The sequence below is a fragment of the Ceratotherium simum genome, chromosome 38, assembly GCF_057802395.1.
Source record: "Ceratotherium simum simum isolate JZ-2026a chromosome 38, ASM5780239v1, whole genome shotgun sequence".
Classification (NCBI taxonomy): Eukaryota; Metazoa; Chordata; class Mammalia; order Perissodactyla; family Rhinocerotidae; genus Ceratotherium; species Ceratotherium simum.
In genome coordinates, this window is record NC_141937.1 from 16,930,104 (window position 1) to 16,955,421 (window position 25,318).

General features: G+C 43.5%; 1 protein-coding gene across 2 annotated transcripts in view; it reads right to left on the reverse strand.

Annotated features, from left to right (window-relative positions):
- Positions 1-22,973, reverse strand: part of PPP1R14C (protein phosphatase 1 regulatory inhibitor subunit 14C) — an 87,843-nt gene extending 64,870 nt beyond the window's left edge. The window contains exon 1 of one of the 2 annotated variants that reach the window (XM_014795462.2): positions 22,557-22,958. In XM_014795462.2, coding sequence (XP_014650948.2) covers positions 22,557-22,868 — 312 coding nt within the window. In that variant the 5' untranslated portion in view covers positions 22,869-22,958. Of the gene's footprint in view, positions 1-22,556 lie in introns of both variants that reach the window. The other variant, XM_087425146.1, reaches the window with a different exon arrangement.
- Between the last annotated feature and the right edge of the window lie 2,345 nt (positions 22,974-25,318).

Sequence of the window (25,318 nt, forward strand, 5' to 3'; positions counted from 1 at the left end):
TCTCCCCACCCCAGTTACAGTCCCCCACACTCCCACTGCCCCCTCTTACAGCAACTTTGCCCACCAGGAGAGGTGTCAGAGGGCATTTCCAAAGAACTTTATCTTCAGACTAAGGAGCTTCTATTTTGAGGCCCATAATAAACCAAGGCTTCCTAAGGAAAGAAAAAAATACCCATAACATCAGTTCTCAACAGTGCAAATGAAGAATAATCACGAGCTAGTGAGCAGCAGAGCTGGGCTTTAGGCTTCAGTCTGCCTTGCTCTGCTGGCTGTGTTCTTCCCACCATCCCATGGGGCCTAGCATAGCAGGCCGGGTGTGGTCTGCTGCATTAACAAACACACACAAAAATACAGTGTTGGTGCTTTACTTAAAGCACCAACACCCAGGGTGAGAGAGATCTTCTAGAAAGCTGTCTAGTCTACTAAGGGAATCAAATATTTCCTATCTATAGTAACTTGAACGGTTAGTTCTGAATGTCAAAAGTACCATATAATGAATATATATACATTTATATGTTATATATATATACCTATGGATGAATATACCAGATAATGAACATATACTGGTTAAATAAAACCTATATAATGAATGTCCTTTATAGACGGGTGATGAATAAGTAAAATAAGTTCTTCAGCCAAAAATAGAAGAGATTCTGAATAATGACTACATAATAAGTGCTAATAAACATTTGTTGATTTTACTTAATGACATGGTTTAGTGGCCTTTAAATCAATCCCTACAAATAAAATACGTCTTGCGCTAAATGACGAAATCAGGCATCGGGTTGTTTTCATGAGAGTGAAATTAGAGGGCAACAGGAGAAAGAGATTAAATTCCACTCCTGGTTTGGAGCATGAGGAAAGTCCGTTAACTTTCAACTGTGTGCGTCAATCATGGATGGTGTATGGGGACACGAGAAATCTGACCAGCAGAAGCCCTGGAATATTCTTTTACCAGGCTATAAATGGAATTAATGTGTAAGGCAGAGAGGTCAGAATAGATGATCTCTAGGGTATCTTTTAACTGTGAGCTTCTGGGATTCTCTTAAAGAGTTTAGAATGTTGAGAGTGCAAATAAAATTACAGAGCATCCCTCAGCTATAGGTGGTAGGTACGTGCGATGCTGTATTGCAGCCAGCTTATACCAGCTAACGAGAGATGACCATTAAGTTTTCAGGAATTTTACAAACCAGCTGTTAAACACAGTCATTATTCAAAATTAAACTATATAAACATACAAGTAAATTAATAATAATTAAAACAAAGTTAATGAATACTCAAAACTCATCACTTTCTAATAAGTTTATTACATTTCACTCTTATCTACGCTCTCGAGGTTGCTTTCATCTATCATATCCCTATGGAGGAAATACTATTTCCTGCTCCACGTGCAGTGACTTCACAAGGCTAGCCTGAAATCAAGCAGGAGGGAGTGTTTACCTCACCAAGGAAATGGGAAGATGCTATAAGTCACAGGGGTTTTCTCCCCGAAAGCCAGTTGTTAAACATTCACCAGCAACCCACTGGGTATTTGTGTCCTTCAAAGACAAAGACAAAGGAGAATGCGTTGGGAGGTGAAGGCAGAGGGAGAGAGGAGAGAAAGTGAAGCGGGAAGAGAAAGCAGTAAGATGAGAAAGCAAGGTGAGAAAGGAAGTGGGGGACAGGGGAGTGTGGAGGGGAAGCGGGTAGAGAAAGGGAAGGAAGAAAGTAAGAGGAAGGACAGAGGAAGAAGAGAGAAAGAGGAAGAGAGAAGGGAAGACAAGGAGAGAGAAAGGGAGAATTATTTATTTAGTATCCTGAAAATAATGGCTCTATATAAGCAAATTATTTCAGATAACCAACATTTAAACTCTTTCTCTGAAAATCTCTCCAAATGTATTACTCATGTATTACACTGTAATACTCCTGCCTTCTGAAGCAGAGGTTACCAATATAATTAAATATTTTCTTAATGACTCAGGTCAGCCCTGTGATCAGCCGCTCTACTGCTGAGCGTAGAGCTCCCTGTGCCTTATATAAGATGGCTCAGTCCTCTGAGCTTTTTATAGCTTCTCTGTCAACCCTCTCAGTGTCAGGCTGTCAGCTGTCGCTTCTACATGTTCTCCCAGTACTTATATCTAGCAGCTTCGTTTGTTGCTTCTAGCTCACAGTGAACTAAGAAGTCAGAAAACCAAACTTGTTAGAATTGTGGCTAAAATAAGAGCCAACAAGCTCTAGGAACAGCCGAAGGCTCTCTCCAACAAAGAATGAACATAAACTCCAGGACAGCTCCCTAGCTTCTCCAAGTTACCCATTATGCTTTCTTTTAGGTTCTTTGCTATGTTCCAAATGGCTGAGGTGGCAGAATTAGCGGCCTCCAGACAGGTGAGGTTTCACTAAATATATCAAACAGTCACTTGAGACAAACTGAACAATAAAGAAGACAGAGCCAACACCGACTAAATAAGAAAGCAAATCATGTAGGTCTGTCATGTAAGTGATAGTTGGTAGCACAGACAGTCTGATCTCTTGCCAGTCTATTTCCTTTCCCTGAGACAGAGGGCAGAGCTGGCCACGGCCCAGCTCCATGGCTGTTGCTCCCAGTGTCCACAAAGGGCTCTGAGCAGCTGGAACTGGAAACCACCAGAAACAGGCAGCAGTGGACAAGGAAGTGCTGGTGGAGGCAGCCCCACCTCCAGCAGCTGACACTGGGGGCTGGCCCTAGCTCAGGGCATCTGCCCACCCCACCTCTCTTCATTCACATCCCAGAGGGTGACAAGGAGCAGAGAGGCCTTGTGACATGAACCGGGGCTCTGGTATAACCGAGCAAGCTGGCGGTTGGGGAGAAGCCATCAATGGACAGGTCCTCCAGTGGACAGGTACCAAGAGCAATAGCAGCGCTCGGCACATGACTCACTTGAATGGAATTTCATGTGACAACAGTGACGGGCCCCTCCTGAGCACAACACCAACCTCCTGAAAATGCATGTCTCTATTTCTCTGAATGTGGTCTTTGGGCTGGCACCAAATTCTGAAAACAAGAAAAGTATTTAACCTCTCGCTGAATCTGCTGGATGAAATAATGTGTTTTTAAAAATTGTTTTTTTTAAAATCTCTTTTCTTTTGTAGGGTTTTGTTTGTTTTAAAATATTCTGATAGCAACATAAAAGCTCTAATTCTTAGGCCTGTTGCTTGTTTACCCAGAACTGTCACACAAAAAATTTTAAATAACTATAATAGAACAACAAAGCTATCCCAGAAATAGAAGAAAATCCCAAAAATTACCCTCCTTGCACTGAGCGTTTAACTTGCAAAGAAAGAAACAACAAATGTTCTAAAACTAAAAATAGAAACTCTGCAAAGAATTTCATTATTTCATAGTTCTTCTACTTTATGCCTGGCACATAGTAGGCCCATAACAAATATTTGTTGGGTGGCTAGCTGGCAGGTTGAATAGATGGAGTACTACTAAGTGGGGCATCTGAACTTGACGGGCCTTCCCTAGGACTCTGGCCAGCAGGACTAGTCCAAAACCATATTTGGGGCTGTTGAAGAAATATAATTAACTACTCAAAGTCTTCTCTACAATGAAATCTGAGTATCTTTTCTTTGAGCCCGAGCCTAGGGATTTCAAATTCTCTTTCCTACAGGCAAGTTCAGACCTGTCCATCAACTAGCTGATATTTATTGACCATTTACAGCGCACGGGCCATTGTGCCAGGAAACAGAGATGGAGGAGAGTGAGCACGACGGGAAGGCCCCATCCAACATTAAAACACGCTCACCAGAATCTATAATAGACCCACCACACAAGGTCCTCTGGTTTGTGATTACAGTGCGGTGGGGAGAGGATGATTTTTTCATTGAATGGTGCTGGGTCAACTGGATGTCCAAGTGGAAAAAATGAATCTTGATCCCTACATTATACCAGACACAAAAATCAATTTCAGATAGATGACATCTAAATATAAAAGGTAAAACAAGGAAGGATCCAAAAGATAACATAAGAGAACATCTTCATGACCTTGGAGCAGATGAATATTTCTTAAACAGGATGCAAAATGCACTAACTATAAAGGAAAAAAACTGATAAATTGGACAATATTAAGAATAAGAACTTCTGTTCATCAAAAGATACCATTAAGAGAACGAAAAAGTCAGCTCACAAAGTGGGAGAAAATACTTCCAACATGTATTTCTGACAAAAGACTAATATCTAGGATATATAAAGTTTAGTATCCAGGATATATAAAAATCAGTGAGAAGAAGACAGACAACCCAACCTGAAATTTCCTTTGATTTTTTAGCGGACAGAAGAGTTGAACAAGCACTTCAAAAAGAGGATTCCCGAAGGGCCAATAAACATATGAAAAGGGGCCAGACTTCATTAGTCCTCATATATGCAAATTAAAACCACAGTGCAATACCACCGTATACCTAACAGATGGTTAAAATGAAAAAGAAAATACCGAATGTTGGCGAGAATGTGAAACAACTGGAAACTTCGCGTATTGCAGTGGGAATGTAGGTCAGTATAACTACTTAGGAAAATCATATGAGAATATCTAGCGAAGTATAAGCCAGCAATTTCACCGCTATGAATATAACCCAAGAGAAATGCAGACATATGTTCACCAAAACACACGGATAATAATGTTCCTAGCAGCTCAGTTCAGAATAGTCCCCAAATGGAAACCTCCCAAATGCCCATCAAAAGCAGAATGGATAAAAAACAATTGTTACGCATTCACACATGGAATACTATATAGCAAGTAAAACGAACTTCAATTGGATGCATCTCACACACTTAATGTTGAACAAAAGAAACAGACATAAAAATTCTAAAAGAAGCAAAGTCAATCAGATTACCCTGGAGTGGGGTGGGAGGCTAATGATGATGGAAAGAGGGCATGGCAGGGACTCCTGTAGTGCTATTCCATTTCTTGATCTGGATGGTGGTTACATGGTGGGTTCAATTTGAGAACATTTATCAACCTGTACACTTAGGATTTGTGTACTTTCTATGTTATACTACAAGAAAAAGTGTTTAAAAAAATACTCTCATTCATGATCTCACCTCACATTTCCTGCTGTCCTTAGTCCCTCGACCATGTCAAGGTCCATCCTCCCTCAGGGTCTTAGCATTAACTGAGCCCACTGTGGGAAAGCTCATCTTCCTGGGTCTTTGCACAGCTGCTGTCATCTCTCATCACGAAGGTCCAGGTTCGAACGTGACAAACTTCCTCAGAGAGGCCCTTCCTGGTCCCACCCACCTGGCCACAGTCATTCCGTCTTTATGCCATTGCGTGTTTTATTTCTTTCATAGCATTTCTCAGGAGCTGAAACCATTTGGGTTTACTCATGTGTTTGTTTTTAGAGCAGAGGGATTTTGCTTCTCTGGCTCACTGCTGTATCTCCAGTACTTAAAAGTGCACCTGGTACATTGACCCAACTGATTGGAAACTTATATCCATACAAGCACCTGCCTGCAAATGTTTATACCAGCTTTATTCATAATTGCCAAAAACTGGAAGCAACCAAGATGTCCTTCAATAGCCAAATGGCCAAACAAACTGTGACACATTTATGCAATGGAATATTATTCAGCTGTAAAAAGAAATGAGCTATCAAGTCACAAAAAGACATAGATGAATCTTAAACGCATATTGCTAGTAAAAGAAGCCAGTCTGAAAAGGTTACATACTATATGGTTCCATAGTTTCTAGAAAAGGCAGAACTATGGCAATGGTAAAAAGATCAGTGGTTGTCAGGGGCTCGGCGGGAAGCGGGGAGGGTTGAACGAGTGAAGTACAGGAGATTCTTTAGGGTAATGAATTCTACATGATACCATAAGCGTGGATATGTGACACTATGCATTTGTCAAAATCCATAGAACTTGACAGCACAAAGAATAAACCTTATGTATGCAATTTTTTAAAAAGTCATTTAGGAGACTGCAGGATCCCAAGATGGAATGTAGAATGTGACAAAACAATCTAACTATATTACAAATGTATGAAACAACCTCACTGAGGAGGTATGTGGAAAAGGTGTTGACCTAAGTCTAGAAATGAGTGGAGTCTGTAAGACTAAATGTAAAAGGAACTGCACAGAAGCACTGCACTCTAACTGATAAAGTTGTTTTCCACAGGGGTATGGGTTAACGATTCTGATACTGCTATACATGTATACTACAATTGAATGATTAAGTGAATGGATGGCAGGTGGTAGGAACCACAGGTTTTTGGCTACTGGAGTGAGAGTCTACAGATGGGCAAAGGAAGGAGGCTGCAATGAACAATGTGGTAATGGATTATAGTTGGAGACATCACCTTGAACTCAACGTTTCTCTTAATATAGATACTGGTGGTTACAGATAGAAATATTTCTAGATATGTGTATACACACAGGTTAACATACACACATATATTTCCTAGCTGTCAGCTGAGAAACCCTAGAAACAATGACATCCCAGTAGCAACCAGCACACCAAGCCTCCATGTCTTGGTTTCTAACACCATTCTACAATAAAAGGAACCAAGGCTCCTTGGAGAAATGGCTGATTCTAGACCCGGGACAAGAAATAAACAAGATGAACCTGGAACATCTTGTAGTGCCAGAAAGTAAGGAAGTGTTAAACACATAAACACACACAGAGTGATGGGAGTATGTCAAATGGACAAAGGACCAATTGAAACAGCTCCCAATGGCCAAAGTTGGAATAATTTGAGCAACAAAGTAAATACAGAAGAATTGAATTATAACCCAAAGTACATAATAAATATCACACAAGTCCATACTGATGTAACTAAATTATTGACTAAATAAACAAATGGGGAGAAGAGACAAATCTCTCACGCAGAAGAATTCCACATAAATTACGTAGAGTCACAAGGAGGTAGAACATAACTCTCCCTCCCTTAGGTATGGACTGCACATCGAGATTTCCTTCCAAAGAACACAGTTTGGAAAGAGGGAGCGGGATTAACTTTACAATGGATAAAGCTGACAGACACTACCTCAGTCAGTGGTCAAGGCTATCATCAACAGTGATAAGTCATGTTGAGAGCATGCTCCTTGACAGGATGTGATAAGAGGGGCCTCTCTGTGGTCTTCCTCCCCAAAGCCCATAAACCCAATCTAATCACGAGAAAAACATCGACAAATCCCATTTGAGGGACATTCTACAAAATACACAAACAGAACTCCACACAATTGTCAAGATCATTCAAAACAAGGAGAGTCTGAGAAACCGTCACAGCCCAGAGGCGTCTAAGGAGACGTGACCACTAAACGTAATGTGGTCTCCTGGATGGAATCCTGGAACAAAAAAAGGACACTAGGTGAAAACTAAGGAATCTGAAGAAAGTGTGGATTTTAGTTAATAATGTATGAATACTGGCTCATTAATTGTAACAAACGTACCATGCTAGTTTACAATGTTACTAACGGGTGAAACTGGTTGAGAAGTATATGGGATCTCTACTATCTTTGTAATTTTCCTGTAAATCTAAAACCATCTAAAAAATAGTTTATTTGTTAAAAAAAAAAAAAGAAAAGAAAAGAAAGTGGACCTGGCAGAAGGTGGATGGAGGGTCTGGTGGATGGATATTGGAAGGAGGGACAGATGGATGGCACGATGCTGACGGATGGATGATAGACAGAGCGCCTCTGGAAAGCAGGGCAGTCCAGCACTGCTGAGGGCACTAAAGGCAAGGACTAAGCTGAGCCTCTGGGGCTGAGCAACATGGAGGGCGTAAGCCCTCTTGGCGGGGAGGAGAGACGAGCAACACAGCAGTGGGCTGAGAGGGGAGCAGAAGGTGACACAATGAGGATAAAGAGTATAGACAAGCTCTCTGTCAAATCTGGCCAAAGAGAGGAGGAGAGAGAGGGCAAGTTCTGCGTATGTGTGTTCTGGTCCTTTATTGAGGTGTAATTTACATACCATGAAACGCACAGATCTTAAGTGAACAGCTCTATAACTTTTTTGAAAGGAAGGAAAGGCTGAAGATGCAGAAGAAGCAAGTCCCTTCCTGAGCAGCCGGAAGGGATGGGCTGCTGAGAGAAGGTAAAGGATGACCCCATCTTCCTTCTAACTTTGCTTCTGTCTTGTGGATGGTGGGACCATCCTCACTGGAGATGGTCTTTCCACTCAAAAAGATAAAGACACCCTAATTTCCAAAAGCATTATCACTATTTTTTCTGAAAATGTAAAGAATCTACTGTGAGCAAACTTGTTGGCTTCTTTTTTCCCCTTAATTATTTGCGATTAAAAATAAAAACTGCCTGGCTACCTCAAAAAGAAGAGAAGGCAAAACACTACGAAAGCTGCTCTTAACATTGTAAAGCCTGTGACGGGCAAGAGATCATGTCATTGCAGAGGAGGGGAGCCCTTTCCTTAATGGAACAAACAGAGTGGGTACTTCGCCCACCTGTTTTTAAACATAACTTTAGAGTTCTTCTCTGATAAAAGGAATACATATTCATCGTACAAAACAGATCAATAAAATATAAATTACACATAATGATACTAAAGAAGCACTATTAATATTTATTATGTATCTTTGCAGTCTTATTTCTAAGCACATATAATAGATATCCTATGAAAAAGATTTTTATCCAGAATGCATTTTATCTGTTATTACTTAACTCAAATGTGATATAGGTCATGTTCCAAGTTGGTAATTCTCTTGAAGCAACCCAAGTAGATTTTTCATTCTGAGGTACTGACTACATTATTCTGTATTCATAAAACCTGGCGTGTGCATGACCAAAATTTTCAAAGCCTAGCCTAAACCCCACCAAAAAAAAAAAAATCTAAAATAAAAAAACTCCAAAAGCCTCTGATCTCTTTTTGCTCAAAGAATGTACCTTTAATTTGAATATATATATTAACAAGGTAGAATTAATTATGGCAAAAAGATTATAGATGTTGCTAATGGTGCTTTCATAAATATCCTAGGCTTTCCTTGGGATGATTTTTAACATTATTAATCTTGAAAACATCCCTGAGAGGGCTGTATCATTTAAAAGGGAAAATTAAAGGCAGCCAAGGATGACAACTCATAACCACTCTGTGAATGAATGCAGGTGGGGGGGCTGCCTCATCCAATCCAGCAGACCAAGCCCACTCCTACCCCAGGGAGAAGGGAGGGTCTGTCTTATAATGCAAGGCATGAAGGATGTAAAAAGAACACGTGGTCACAACCAATAGGGATCTCTGAAAGGAGACAATCTATTTCCTACCACCAGTAAGAAGCCCTATCTAGGAACTTTTCAGTTTGTTTTCATTTTGTAAAGCGGGGCCAGAGGGAGAAAGATGGGAGCCTGAATTCCTTGAGAAGGTGAGGTTCTGGCCCACACCCAACTTCCCGGCTCAGAGTGCACAGCCTTGCACCTGCGGAGGAGAGGGGGTGGGGTGCGGGGGTGGGGTCAGTGTCTTAGTCATAAGGCTGGCTTGAGACTGAATTTCATGTTACTAAATGTTTTATACATTCTCTGCATCTTCTTCTTTGCCCTCCTTCACAGTTTTAAATTGTTTCATGCAAGTCAATTTATAGTAAGGTGTCAATGATAAACTAGTTCCTCATTTTCTTCTTCTTTAGAGTCATGAGTTAACTCAACCTCCGGAGCTATCACTTATTAAACGCAGCCCACTCTCTCTCCAAAGTTTAACATAAGACTATCCCAGAGGTCTGAGACACGACTGGCAGCTAAATGCTTTTAAAGCCTCAGGCTAGGTTAGGTGATGGTCTGTCTGTTTACCTAGATGCTTCTGGCATAAAGATTACTAAATGCTGAACCATCTGGGGTTTGACGAAGAAATGGAATATTTTTGCTTAACAAAAGGCACTTGTCTACCAGAGATGGTACATGTTATTTCTTCAGTTGTAATGTTTGTAGGGTGTTTTCATTCAAGCAAGCATAATCATGTTTTAGCACCAAATCAATGACTCATTTTCTTTTGACTTGTCAGAGAGCTGCCACGCCCCATCACACACAGGAGAAAAACCGGTTGACTAATTAGGATTGTTATGGAGAGGATTTGCTTCCAAGAACTAAGCAGAAAAGCCATCTTTACCAATCTGAAAACACAACACCTTACCTACTTGGCTTGAAACAGACTTGATTCAGTTAATATTTGCAGAAACAAATGAAGCAGGTATGTCAGTTGTACGACTGACATATAAAATATAAAAGATATTAACAGATGAGCAACTACAGCAGCTCTGGATAAAAACATCCTTTAGCAGAAGCATAAGAAGTTGCTAAGGGTTTTTCATATTTTATTTATAAGAAGCAACATTTCTTTACTTCTATCACGTCAACGGTACTATCTGGTACTTTCAAATATGTAGGATGAATTAGCCACTCTGTATGCTATGGCTTATTTAAAGTGAGTTTCTAACTTTTAACCTCAAAATTTCATTTAAGTGGGTAGATGGAGAGTAAGTGCTCCAATACTAACTACTTGTGCAAATCAAAGAAATAAGTGGCACATTTGCTGTGATATACACACTTGAGAACCAATGGATTTGAATTTTTGTAAAGAAATAGCTGAATCCTGTAAAGGTTCATCCAAGAAATAATGGAAAAAACTGTAATGGAATCCTGTAAATTGTTCAACTAAGATGAAACATATTTGAAAATGTATTAAGCAGAAAACCCTTGCCCGGTGTATGGATCAAACATGTTAGAACACATGGAAATGATCTAGGGGAGGGACGTGAAACTGACTGTTTCCAAGTCGGAGTTTCCTCCTCTTCTTACTGGCAATTTAAATTTGGGCATCTGAGCCTCAGTTTTCTCCTTGTAAAAATGAGATAAGTACTTACATCACAGAGCTTTTGGGTGGATTGAATGGGATTATCTAATGGATCTCTTTATGGATTCTATCATCATACAAAATAAACAAATATTATAAAGAGCAATAAATTCTGCTTTCTACTTCTGACTAGAACAGTCCATGAAAAATCTTAATTTCTTTTTTCTGTCCTGTCATGTTAGTTCTAAAACTAACTATAAAGTGACATTCTGGGAATAAATTCCTCAGGGAAAATTAATTTGTTTAATCCAAATTTATTCAGCCTCTTATTTAGGCTAATTTGTACCCTTCACCTTTTTAAAATTTTATTTCCTAAAGCTGCTGCAATTTTCCTTCTCAGATCCTCGTTTTATATCTCAAAACAAACCTGCCTCAAGTTAAATAAATACCAGCATTAGTTAATTATGAGCTGCCAGGATAAAGGATGCAAAATAAGAATAGGAAAGGCCCTCCAACAATTATATGCCTAAAATGTTTAAATCAAATATGCCAGCTCTTCTTAAAGGTTAACCCAATTAAATGCAAAAAAAAAAAAAGCAGATACAGTAGCTATGAATATCTGTACTGTCAAATTTCAAATTTAACTTGGAAGCCAACAGTGGGGAGGACGTGCTGGAGGGTGTAAGGAGGATTTAAAAAAAAGTTTACCAGAGGGGAAGGGGGTGGGGGGAGGGGGAAAGTGGTAAAGGGGCACATGTGTTTGGTGGTGGATAGAAACTAGACTATTGGTGGTGAACACGACGCAGTCTACACAGAAACTGAAATATAATAATGTACACCTGAAATTTACACAATGTTATAAGCCAACATGACCTCAATAAAATAATTTTTTAAAAAAAAGTCTTCTCTGTCGGATCCTTACATTCCCACCAAATCACATCGCACAAGAGATGATGCCAAGGAGAGGATGGATACACTCCCACTTTAGCTACAGGAAATTAGCTATGTAAATCAGATGATCTGTTGGTGAACTAGTCTAATTCTAGTCTCAGGTTTGTGTTGAGAGGGAAAGACCCTTCTATTAGCACTTTCAATGTCACCCTCTCTTGATGAATCTCACTTTCTCCAGTGCACGGCCAGCTTTATCATAGGATCTCTAAAGGCTGGAGCTTGAAAGCCCTATGCCTCCCTCATTTTTTTCAGATGAGGAAAGAAACCCCAAAAACGAAAGTCTCTGTCTCTAGTGAATACGACTTGCCAAGGTCACGTAGCTGGTTAAGCAGCCGCCGGCTAGAACAGTTTGTCAGGCCAGGGCCCTCCCCACAACATCCTACTGGAAGCAATGCACAGGTTTTGATTTCGTAGATTTCATAGCTGCCAACAAGGTCCCACTGCCCACAAATCATGCAGCCTGTCCTGGTTTTATTAATTCCCAAAGTGCAGCTGTTAAGAGATTACTTTCTCTTACTTAAGACCTTACTTCCTACTAAAAGAAAAGATAATTCAAGGGTTTTTAGTCATTTACATTATAAAGTCAATGAATGTATCATAGCCTTTCCCGAAAACAGGCTTTGAGTAATGCAAGAGATATACCAACACTCCGTAGTAATCAATGTATTGAATACACTAACACAACTGTGAACAGGAGACAGTCTTGGCCTCAAAGGCTTTCAATCCTATGGACACTTCCATTCTTCTAGAATGGAAAGGGCTCCTTTACTTTTGTACTTTGTCTCTTACACAGTTTAAAAGGACGAAGTCTTCTTGTTCCCCTTTTCTTATCTATGTAAATACCTACTGAATGAATGAATGAATGAATATTCCTGCCCTCCACAGTTCCTTCCACAGCTTTCAAAAAGGATTCTTTCAAAAAGGAAAAACTCTTCTTTGATCATTTTTTCCTCAACCATAAAGTGATGCTTTAGAAACTTGTCTACCGTCTGGTCTCTTCTTTTTTCTAAATTTTTACACAGTGGAACAGATTTCCAGACTGCCAGTGCTGACTAAGTGCTGGTGCGAATTTATTGGCCCAGACTTTTAAGCAGAGGCAGTAATCCTGGCTTTCATTCCTTGTTCTATCAAGACTTGTGTGAGCCTGTTGCTCTAAATCTTATCTGCTGATGAAAAAGCACTCACCACGTCCTAGCCCAGCACACATTTTCACTCCCAAAGAAATGAACAATTACTATGCAAATAAAATAGGATTCCTGTACATACTAAAAATTAAAATGACAGAGAAGAATGGCAGTCACCTCTGATGACTTCCTTTGAAGATTTTCATCACCGGTGCCTCTCTGCTTTATTCCATGACAACTTCCTTTTAGTTCACAGATTCAAAGGACTACAAAGGTAGAATTCATAGCCATGAAAAAAAACCAAAACTTCAAGTCACGGATGCAAGAGCAGGTTTTAATACAGGCAGAGCCAAATTACATCAATGCAGTTAATCTGGGGTGTGTGTTTCTGAAAGCAGAGCACAAGGAGATGCTGCCAACTGCCCTTGAGGGCCAGAATCTGTCTCACTCACTCCACAGCCAGGTACGGGACGCCTGAGTGAGGCCAGGAGCCCGAGAGGCGCTGGGGCTGCAGAGATCACAGATTCTGCCCTCTGGAAGCTGCAGCAAGGGTGGGAGACAGGACTACAGACAGGGTGCCAAGAACGGGGTAAGCACAAGCCAGGAAAGACCTGTCGGCCAGCCTGCCGGTGACTCCTGTGTCTGAGAGCCTTCCTGGAGGAGGTACCACAAGGTGAGACTGAAGAACAGGGAGACAGGTGGGCGAGGGAGGGAGAGATGATCTGGCAGAGGGAGAAGTAAGAACGAATGGGTTCCTGCCCGCCCTGCATTAGGATCTCGGTTGATAACTGAAGCAGCAGGGATGGGGGGCAGTGATAAGAGATAAGACTAGAAAGGTGGGCAGGGCAAGCCCCTGAGCCTTGTTTCGGGCTAAAATGCTCATGCTTCATCCTGAAGGCTGGGGGAATACCAAGACCCGGTCTGGATTTTAGAATCACTCGGGCAGTGTGGAGGTGGCTCTGAAGCACTGTGGTGGGGGAGATCTGGAGGGGAGGGCTCAGAGGAGCCCAGCCCAGAACCAGAGACAGGGGTCCACTCCTGACTCTGCCACTTGACAGTGAAGTGGCCTCAGACCAGGGCCTGTCGCTCAAGCTCTCTGTACCTCACTTTCTTCACCTACTTGCCGAGTTAATTAATCCCTGCAAAGATTAAATGAGAGCTCAAGAAGGACGGAGTATGCAGTAAGAACTTAATAAATGTGGCTGCCAGGAGCAATGGTAGCATCGTGGCTACCTGACTTTGGAGTCAGCATGACCTTGGACAAGGACAAGTAATAACTCCTCTGATCTCAGTTTCTTCTTCTATAACACGAAGAAATGAAGATAATACCACCCACCTCATAAAGGTACTGTGAGGACTGAGTGTAGGAGATAAAATGTATAAACCACCTAGCCCTCACCTGGGAGCTCTGTTAGTGACAGAGGTCATAGTAATAACAGCAGCAAGAGTCGAGGCTGGTAGTAGTCACAGGAGCACTAGTACTAGGAGTGGGAGTAATGTGAGGGAAAGGAGACTAAAGTGTCTGTTGCTACAATACAGGTGAGAAATTATAAGGCACTGGACTAGAGCAGAGGTGGTGAGAAGTAAAGTAATAGGATTCCAGAGCTATAAGGAGCAAGCATCAACAAGACTTCGTGACTACTGGGTGTGACCAGCCAGGGAGAGGCAAGAGAGAAGGTGCTAGCGTAATCTTCGGCGGGGACATCTGTGGAGAGCTTCGTCTGCCATTCAGGGAGGGACTGAGGAAGAGGAGTAGGTTTGCAGAGGAAGATAAGAAACTCATTTTCAGACCAGTTGAATATGAGGTTGCCATGGGGCATCTAAGTGGAGTTGTCAGTTTCAAAACTCTCTGAATGTGTCTGATGCTCAGAAAACAGATCTGGGCTAAAAATATAGATTGCAGAATTGTCAGCATATGGATAGCAACTGAAGGCACGTGGATATTCCTATCACCCAGACGGACCATGCAGGAGTGAAAAAAACCAAAAGACAGAGCAGGAGCCCAAAGGCAGACCCTGTGCACCATCAGCACTGAAGAGGTGGGCAGAGAAAGAAAATCCAGAAGGGAGGCTGGGAGAGCAGAGAACAGGATGAGAACCGGAGAGAGGACCGCCTCAGAAGCCAAAGGCTTCCCAAGGAAATGGTGAAGGGCATCTAATACCGCAGAAGGCCAAGCAAAATAAAGACCCAACAAATCCACTGGATTGAGAAACAACAAGGTCCTCAGGGAAGCCCTGGTGGAGTGGACATCACACTGTGGTGGACAGTGTGTGAGATGGGTCGAGAACGTTCTGGAGAAACAGACTATGAGGGAAGGAGAAAGAGTGGCAACCAGAGGGGATACAGGATTAAGAAACGGAAGCGTTTTTGTGGTAGGGGATTGTTGTTAAGAGAACAGAAAGACTTCAACTCGTGTATATGTGGGGTGCAGGGGACAGGTTGAAAACGCAGCCAAGACAGGAGGGGAATTAAGGGAAGAAGTGCCTGGGAGGTGGCCTGAACAGGAGGCGGCTGCAAGGACACTGGCTGAGGGGGGAGGGGAGATAACAGACAAAGTGCCTTAAAAAGACAAGTGAAGATTTGAAATAGGGAGGTGCAGGAAACAAGAGACAGAGAGTGAACTAGAAAATGAAATCACGACCACAGTGCACGTGCCACATGGAAAACAAAACATTTCAAACTTCATTCTTCCCTCCATCTAGAAAGAGACGCTCCTGGAGGAGAGCTGGGAGCTAGGCAAGGCATGCCACATGGAGCCAGGTTGTTTCAAAGGTGGGAGAAAAACAGAAGACACCGTGGGCTGGCCCTGTGGCATAATGGTTAAAGTTCAGAACGTTCTGCTTCGGCAGCCCAGGTACACAGGTTCAGATCCCAGGCGCGGACCTACACCACTTGTCAGCCATCCTGTGGCAGTGACCCACATACAAAATAGAGGAAGACTGGCACAGATGTTAGCTCAGGGTGAGTCTTTGAATCTTCCTCAAGCAAAAAAAAGAGGAAGATTGGCAACAGATGTTAGCTCAGGGCGAGTCTTCCTCAGCAAAAAAAAAAAAAAAAAAAAACAGAAGACATGGGAAGCAAACTCATGTCAGAGACGACAGAGGCAGAACTAGTGTGTCAGCAGGCACAAAAGAAAAAAAGAGAGGACAGGAGACTCAGAGAAGATTAAATCTTCTAAAGAAGTCCCTCACTCTAAGCTTAAAAATCGATTAGCTGCCACTACTGTCTTCAAATTCCTGTTTGGAGCAAATAAGTCAATGAAGGTGGGTGTATTTTTCAACAATGTTGAAATAAAATAGTAATGATGCAAGAGTATGACATGGATTATTGTAACAAAACTATAGATCAATTTTTTTCCTAGCCATGACTAAAATAAAGAAACACCACCAACTAATTCCATCTAAAACACAGATGACTTTTAAAAGGTTTTCTGAAGACTGACCCATTTTTCATCCATTCAAACAAATGCTTAGTGGGTGAAGAACTGTGCTCTACTACGACATACACAAAGAAAAGTAAGACAGTCTTGCATTCAAATTGTTGAAGATTAACTTCACTACACATATATGAAAATCCACAGGAAGTTCCTGAATAAGGAAGGCACTAGGAAAAAGGGGAATGATAGAGAGAATATTTACCCTTGTTCAAGTTCAAACACACAGCAACATCTCTGACCTCAAAGTACCCACACATCCTTCTCCAAATTCTACCACCAAATAGATGTGAATACCTTGTTTTCTTCCCTCTCCTGTCCTCTCCCCACATCGTGGAGAATGACCAACAGTTAGTGGCTGGTTATGGTTCAAATTACAACGCTGTTGAACAATATCCACACCCACTGTGTACCACCTACCACTTTCTGTGTCTTACCCATTCGGTCCTGGTAACAACCTTGCAAAGAGGTCCGGAGGATGCCCTTAAACACAGGGAGAAAGGCAGGCTCGGAGAGGTTAAGGAAATTGCCTAATCTCCAACTACTGCTAAATGCTGGGGCCGCGATCTGACTTCAGCTTCTTCTGGCCTCACAGTCTTTCTTCTTTACCCACTGTCCCCCTACCAAATTTCCCTACCTCTTGTTCCAAAGGGAAATGTGTTGAGTACAGTTTAGAATTTCCTTTGGCAATTTAGAATTCTTTTATTCATAGACTTTTTTTTTTTTAAGATTTTATTTATTTATTTTTTCCCCCCAAAGCCCCAGTAGAGAGTTGCATGTCATAGCCGCACATCTTTCTAGTTGCCGCATGTGGGACGCGGCCTCAGCATGGCCGGAGAAGCCGTGGCGTGGGTGCGCGCCCGGGATCCCGGGCCGCCAGCAGCGGAGCGCGCGCACTTAACCGCTAAGCCACGGGCAGGCCCCTCATAGACTTTTAACACGTTTAATTTACCCCTTAATATTTTACAGATTGAGTTGATGGAGATTTAAAAAAATAAAGAGCAGTTTTATTCAAAAGCCTATTCATGCTCAAATTCCTAAACAAATGGGGATTCACCGCATAATCCACAAACTGAGTTCTAAGCAGTAGTTTCTACCTTCCAGGCAAGATACTAACAAAGTAGGTACATGGGGTCATTTGATGCTGCAGAGGGAGAATCTATAGACAAAGCAAGGACCTGAACTTAAAACAAGAGGCCTGATCCAGGTACAAGAACAAACCCACTGGTTTTGTTACATGGGGGCTCATAGACGGTGCCAGGCTCTGTCCCTTGTCGGGAAGCAGTACAGTGCAGTGGTTAAGGTGCATCTGACCTCCTGGACATAGCCCTACTCTGCCACGGCCCACCTGAGGGCCCTGGGCAACTTCTTGACTTCTCTGTACCTCAGTTTCCACATCCACAAAATGGGACTATCAGAGGTTGTTACTAGGATTACACAAACCGTGCCTGATACATAGAAAGCACTAGATACGTGTCAGCTAATTCTATTACATATGTTTAGGCTTTTCCCTTTCTGGAACAGCATTTTTTTAATTGATATATAATTAACATACAACATTATGATAGTTTCAGGCGTACAACATAATGATTCGGTATTTGTATATATTGTGAAATGACCACCAAAATAAGTCTAATTAACATCCATCACCATACATAGTTACTGAATTTTTTTCTTGTGATGAGAACTTTTAAGATTCACTCTCTTAGCAACATTCAAATACACTATTATCACCTGTAGTCACCATGCTGTACATTACACCCCTGGGACTTATTTATCTTATAACTGGGAAGTTTGTACCTTTGGACCCCCTTCATCCATTTCGTCCACCCCTCCAGCTCCCACCTCTGGCAACCACCAATCTGTTTTCTGTATCTATGAGCCTGGTTGTTTTTTTTTTTAGATTCCACATGTAAGTGAGATCATACAGTATTTGTCTTTGACATATTTCAGGGAGCAGTATTTTTTAAATTGCAGGTCATAATCCAAAATGTGTTATAAAATCAACTTAGAAGGTCACAACCAGCAATTTTGGAATATGAAATAGAACAGAATATTGTATTTAAACTTTAATAAAGTCATATTTTATATTACCTTGGTAATTTTTTCTTTCGCATACCTAGTAGTGTTAAGTGGTGCTATGTGAATCTCTGTTTTCAAATATCCACGTGTCTGTGTAGGTATCAGGCAGCAGTCTCAAGGGTATTTCTTTCCAGGGTCACCATCAAAAAATTTTTTAAAATACTGATGTACAGAATGAGGACGATAGGGAGTCAGGAAACATGAAAATGTATAATATGCCAGACACTACTTTTTAAAATGCAGATAGCTGCAGCAAAGGGAAAGCCCTCCTAAATGGACATTCAGGATAACCAGGAAACACCACTGGTGCACAAGTCTGTTTATGGCCAGGCTGCTATGGGCGTTTCAATGACTTGAGGTTAACAACAGGCTTTTCTTTCCAAAGCAAATCAAATTGCAAAACTGAAAGTACAGATGTTATCTTGATGCCGGGAAAGATGGTAAAAATTGATATGACTTATCCAGTAAATCATCTTGCAATACTTGTCAAAGTTGACACTATGCCAGATTTCAAATGCTCTTAAAACTGTCAGGGTTTGGAAGAGATATGAAAATGTCTTAACAGAAAATTTTAAATGTGGATGTAGATGGAACTAACAGCTCCATTATAACCAAATTCCTAGCTGAAAATTTAACTACCTGTACAAGAAGATGAATGGAAAATAACTATAAACCCAACTAATCATTTTAGAAGCTATAAAAACATTTATCTGTGTATCCAAAAGGCTGTATGATGTGGTGTGTAAGGATACTAGTCTTAGACTAAGAGGAACCACAGGCCTGGGCCCCACTCCTGCCACACCCGTCTTCCTGCAGAGATCCTGGGACAAAGTGGATCCACCCATCCAGAACCGGCCCCCCTCCGTCTGGTTTCAGGCTACGCTCCAGGTCCCCAGAATTCTGTGATCAAATACCAAGCCGCTTCCAGAGTATGAACAGGCTCCTCCCAGATCTGTCCTCCCACTGGTCTGAGCCAGAGGCATGATTAAAGGGTGGCAGAGAGTGTGGGCAGAGATTGGACATGCAAGTGGACACACTGCCCTTCACCAGGTGGGGCTGTACCACACACGAGTGGGGAGCGATGGGAAGCAGGCCCTGGGCCAGGGGAAGATTCTCCCAACAGAAATCCAGCTCTGAGCCCTGGGAAGTCTGACAATTCAAAATTCAAACCTAGCCTCCAAGGCCATTGTGAAGACATCGTTGCCAAGGTAAGCGGGTAGAATAAATTTTATAGAAATGCTCGTTAGCTAAATTCATTATTTTTAAATATTTAGACATATGCTGTGAGGGCCTCCATCTGTTCTGTTGCATGAGACTCGGCAAAGCTAAAGGCAGGCCTGGTGGTTAGAACGTGCAGAGAGCCACATTCTCTGGGTTTATACCCCTTCCCCCCACCCTGCCATTCACCAGCTATATGAACCTGAGAAAGCCTCTTAATCTCTCTGGGTCTCAGTTTCAACATCTGTAAAACAGAGATAATAACAGCACCCTCTTCATAGGGTTGTTGTAGAGAAAAATGAATTCGTGCACACATAGTTTCTAGAACAGCACATGGTATATAGTAAGTACTCCACAAGTGCTGTCTTCATCTTATTCTCCCTGCAAAACTGATTGGTCACAGCAAATTTCTAGATAAGACCACAGTCGGGAGGTTATTCTGTGAATTTCTTTCCACTCCTTTCTAATTTTAAATATCATGCTTCAGGGCCGGCCCGTGGCTTAGCGGTTAAGTGCACGCACTCCGCTGCTTGCAGCCCGGGTTCGGAGCCCCGGCGCGCAAAAATAAATAAATAAATAAATAAATATCATGCGTCAGGCCACTCCAAAAGATCACTTTCTATTCCGAAAAGGACTGGTCATCCAAATGCTGACCTGCCTGACACAAGTTCTGAAATTAAATACATTGCTCATCTTCTCTCCTAACTTGGCAGATAGCTCCGGACTCCGGCTGGTTTGGAGTCTGGCAAACCAGCTTTCTGTGTCAATTTCATGCAACAAACATTTGAAAACATTATCAATTTTAAGTGAATAAAGGACATTTCCTAACCTTTATATTCATGAGTTTCAGACCCATAAGCCAGGGTGGGTCCTTCTCGATTTACAAACGAGAGGCTGAAATACTTGAAGCTATCAGACCAGAGAACCCAAGCTAAAAATAGAGCCTACCAGTGGAGAAATACAGGGAAGAAGACAATCCTTTATATGGCTACTTGTTAGTAGACATGCTTTTTATTATTACGTGGTGTACCATCAGCCTAGCAATTACAAATTTCCAACAACCTTGTCCATGATTTATATTCCTTCAACCTAAAATGACAGAACAGACAACTTGAAGAGAAATACTTGCCACATTTTAATGACAGGCGGGCAGCCTATAGCATCTTGTATCATTTCACCATAAAACCTTTCTTCCAAATCTCTAATTATAGCTGTTGCTATACCTTAGAAATTCTAAAATGAGAGAAGTACAAGGAAAAAATTCAAGCTCATGTTTACTGTTTAAAAGATGTACCTAATCTACATGTTCAATACAGAGAGGATTCAGCCTTCCCTTTTTCCCCCAAGTATTCTGAACAATTTTTAAAATATGTGATTTGCCAACTTGCTGAGGGGCTGGATCTTTTCTAGTTTCTCAAGCTACATCTAATTAGCCTTCCAGAAAAGGAGCATTCCTAAAGCATTGTTAATTTCCACAATAGTTTTTCTATTAACTCAAATCTTCTCCAAATGCAAAATGGAGTATAAAGGTCAGTATGAAATAAACAAAAATTAATTGGCTTCTACAGAGGCAAGACTAAACACAGCCATCCATCCAACAGTAATCCCATCTAAATCAAATACATTGCTTCTTTAACGAGTTTCACCAACTTTCTATTAAAAAAATCCCATGAACACTTCCTAATTTGGCCAGTTTTTATTTATGCAATTAAAATGGCTTTTTATAAGGGCTGGAGAAACAATATATTTTTACAAGGCCATTAGTCACATAGTCAAGCTTCATTGTATCATAATCATTCACCAGTAGCCCATAATGAGCATGCTCTTGCCTTGCGAGATGAGAATGTTAAGGAAAACATGTATTCATAATAGGCCATAAAACGTGTGAAATACAGAACACCCCAAGCCAGTGAGTTCATCTGGCTTTCATTTTTGCTGAAGAGCGCAACAGTTGTATGGATACAACCTAGCTTCGACTTAGAAGCCATGTTCTTAATTATTAATCCTCTTCAGTCTTCCACCCTTTCCAAACTCCACTCCGTTAAGAGAAATAGAATAGTTCATTTAGAATTACTGTTATTAAAGACTCTCATAAGTGATATGTTGGCTTCGGTCATTTTTCTAGCATACATTTGTTACAGCTTATTCTAAATATTGCTCCTTACATCAAATGTACACACGTCAGTCAGACTTGTGTACAACCCTAGCCCCTGAACTGTGGGAAGTCACAGTGTCGTGGCGGAGGGAGAGCTGGTGGATTCTGGGCATCCCGCACACCACTCGCGCTACCTTCCTTCTTCCTTCCACCCCGGCACCCTTGGAGGTTGCCCAAGGTTCTCTTCTGCGCCCATCAAAGGGAGTAACTGAGGCTGGGCAGGAAAAAAGCAAGCTGCTTCAACAAAGCCCCACGCGTGCAGCTTTGGTAAATGCAAGGACGAATGATGGGGGCACGCGTCGGGGCTGGCTGGAAAGGGGAAAGCGTTCATCTCATGATACTGATGTAGAATCTCAGGAACCGAGGGGGCCTCTGAGATTCCTAGAACCTCTCCTCTCCGTTAAGCAGCTTTCAGGTCCCTTCCCTGCTCCCTCGCCACAAAAATCGGGGCTGCCAGGAGCCCAGCAGTGAGTGCTGTTCTCGTCGGGTTAAGTGCAGCTGGCTGAGCCCCTCCGGGCCCCGCTTGGTGTAGCTGCAGCTGGAGCCTAGAGGCGCCCGGGGCTTCGAGAAAAGCACTGCGCGTAGAAAGACCTAACTCTCCCCAGGGCCATCAAGGGGGCCCGCCGCTCTCCGGGCACCCGGCAGGGGAACCCAGGCAGGGGCGTCCCAATCTCTGCGCCCCGGCGCCAGAGGGCACCGTGGAGAGAGAACGCGCCGCGCCTCGCTCCCAGCGCTGAGTCCCCAGGAGTCAGGGTGGTGCGCACCCGGGCGCTGGAACCCTGGAGAATTCCGGTGTGAGCACAGAGCCGCGAAGGGTGCCCCCGACCCACCCGCCCCGCGCCCAGGTACCTCGCAGCCGTATAGCTGACCCAGCTGCTCCACGATCCATTCCTCCAGCACCAGCCGCTTCCGAAGCTCCTTACGATCGTATTTCACTGTCACTTTTCCCTGCTGGTGGCGCCGCTGCTGCTGCGGCTGCGGCTGAACCTGCCCGGCAGCGGCCGCCGTGGCCACGGGCGCCGAGTCCTCCCGGGAGGAGCCTGAGCCGCTGCTCGAACCCGGGCTGCCGCCGGCGCCGCCCCGGGGGCTCTGGAAGAAAACCCGCGCGCCGCCGCCGCCGGCCCCACCGGCCGCCTCGCTGCTGCCCGTCGCCACCGACATGTCCCCGCGCGCGCCGGAGCCCGATGCGGCCCGGAGGAGGGGCGGGCGGAGCGCGCCCGGCGCCGCTACCACCTCGGGCCCGGCAGCGGCATGCGACGGGCTCGCCGGCACCTGCTCCGCGCGCCGCGCACGCCCGGCCGCCCGCCTCTTGGGGAGGTCGGGAGGAGCCGCCGCGACACCGAGGAGGGCGGGCCGGGGAGGGCGGGGAGAAGGGAGGGGCGGGGACCGCAGCCTTAAGGACGCAGCGGAGGACCCTCTCGTTCCAGCCCAAGAGAGGCGGGTCTGGCGCCTGGCAGACAGGCGGCCCCGGGCGTGGGAGTTGCGCGCGGAGGCAGGAATGTGTGCGCGTACACACGCGCGGTTGCCAGCGTGCATACACCAGAGAGGACTGGCGTGGGTCTGGTGCCAGGGGTGGTCCTCTGCGCCGGGGACCGTGTCCTCTCCTCCGGAGACGAGGAATCGCGTTTCCTCTCGCAGTCCCGAAGCGCACTGAACCCGCCGCCTCCCGCGGCCACGGCTCGGCGACGCTGGGGACAGGGGACCGCCGGGAAGGGGACGGGGAGGGACCACTCCGCAGGTTCCTCACGAAGGTTTTCCTCGCCCTACAGTCTCCTCGGATAGCGAGGAAGTGTCTCCTCCCCACCCGGCACCACCCCACCGCTCCAAAACCACGTTTCTATTCCTGCCACTTCCTCTCTAGGATTGTGAGAGAAATTGATGAGGCGATGTTTGGGCAATCAGGCAATCACCGCGCCTGAGAAATTCTCTTCAGACCAGTTTTCCTCTCCTTACAAAGTGTCTGTTTATTCATAGGCAGAGCATTAAGATATCTTTGTATCTAAAGGGCAGAACGCTTGATCATCGCTGGGCTAAAGGGCTGGGGACATCCAGACAGCAAACATTTCTCTAAGAGGGTCGGTGCCGGTTTACTGGTCTTCTATTTCTAGTACAGCATTCCGTGCCTAGCCCGCTTTCCTCTCTCAATAACGTTTCCAAACAACCTCTTTTTACCGGGAAAACGACTGCATTGACTGACTCTAGTTTAAAAATATCATGCAGCCAAGAAGAATTACAAATGAATGCGCTTATTATTTAGGGCAAAGAGATGGGGAAGGCAGTTACACACGGAAAACTGCATGTGTATGTGTATAAAATTATAGAGAGACATTAATATATTTCTGTTGTACATAATGTATTTCTGTTCAGGCAACTGAAAGAAACCACAAAGATGCTCAAACACAGTTAGCTTTTATGAACTTCTTTTTAAAAAGCTGGTAAAGGTTACTGGCAGCTACTCAAAGAAGTTTCTCAGAGATGAAGTAGATAATCAAGTCAATTTCCTCTGAACACTTTCTATGGTGGAGAGGATTCTGGGTGGGATTCTAGACCCACAGCTATAAAGACAGGGAAAATAAATGAAGTACTCAGTAGCTGTCTCCTGACTCTTCCGGCTCTGCAAATCAACCGGTGCCCAAGTCTGCTCCACCCAGATTTATGGCTGGCTTTGTTCCTTCATTTGGGGTTTTCCAGCAACTGAGGAGGGATTTTCCCAAAGTGTTGCATGCCTGAAGCCCGTCGTCAGGACAGGTTCAGCCTTGAAGTGGGAAAGGAAAGGATCTAGTGGGGATTGTGCGAAATAGGGTGGCTGGTGTGGGCCTTGGACCTCTGTCGTAATAAGAAGAGGATCAAGGCTAAAACATCTCTGCCCGGTGGAAGAGGCCAGCTGTCCTTAAAAAGGTAGATTTCTCACCAGCCTTTCACAGACAGGAGGAAGATACAACTACCATGATTGGCCCCTAGAGATTGATGACCATTCTCCACATCACTTCCACCCACTCCTGCCTTGGGGCATCATAGATCATTTTAAACTCGGAACACATAGCCAAGAGGGTCAGTGGAACACATAGCCAAGAGGGTCAGCGCCTCAGCAAGATTGTAATCACAGACCCATTTAGAGCCAGTTCAACTGACCCCATCTCTTATCAACAGAGTGATTGAGAAACTCTTTCAGAAAATGTGCAAAGTCGCATAGCCAGAGCATGTGCAGAAGAAGAAATCTTGACCTGAAAATATTCTCCTCCCCATGGAACCAAAGGACTAGGACGTGACTGGCACTTAAAAGTCACTCTTATCAGAAGTGAGGGGTCCATCATTCAGGAAGATCTGGTGTTAAACTTCCAACCTCACCTTACCATAAATGTTTAGAACCTTATCATAAATGTTTTGAACCTTATCATAAATGTTTGGAACTTTACCATAAATGCTTGAAGCCCACCAACCAAAACCTGTCCACCGTGTTTCCACATGCAAGCCTGTTCTCCCCAACCTCTTAAATTTCACCCCAAATCCTGAATTCGGGAGACAGATCTGAGGGCACACACTCGCTGTTTCCCTGCAGGTCGATCTCGCAGAATAAAGCTAACTTCTTTAATTGACTTGTTTATGTGCAT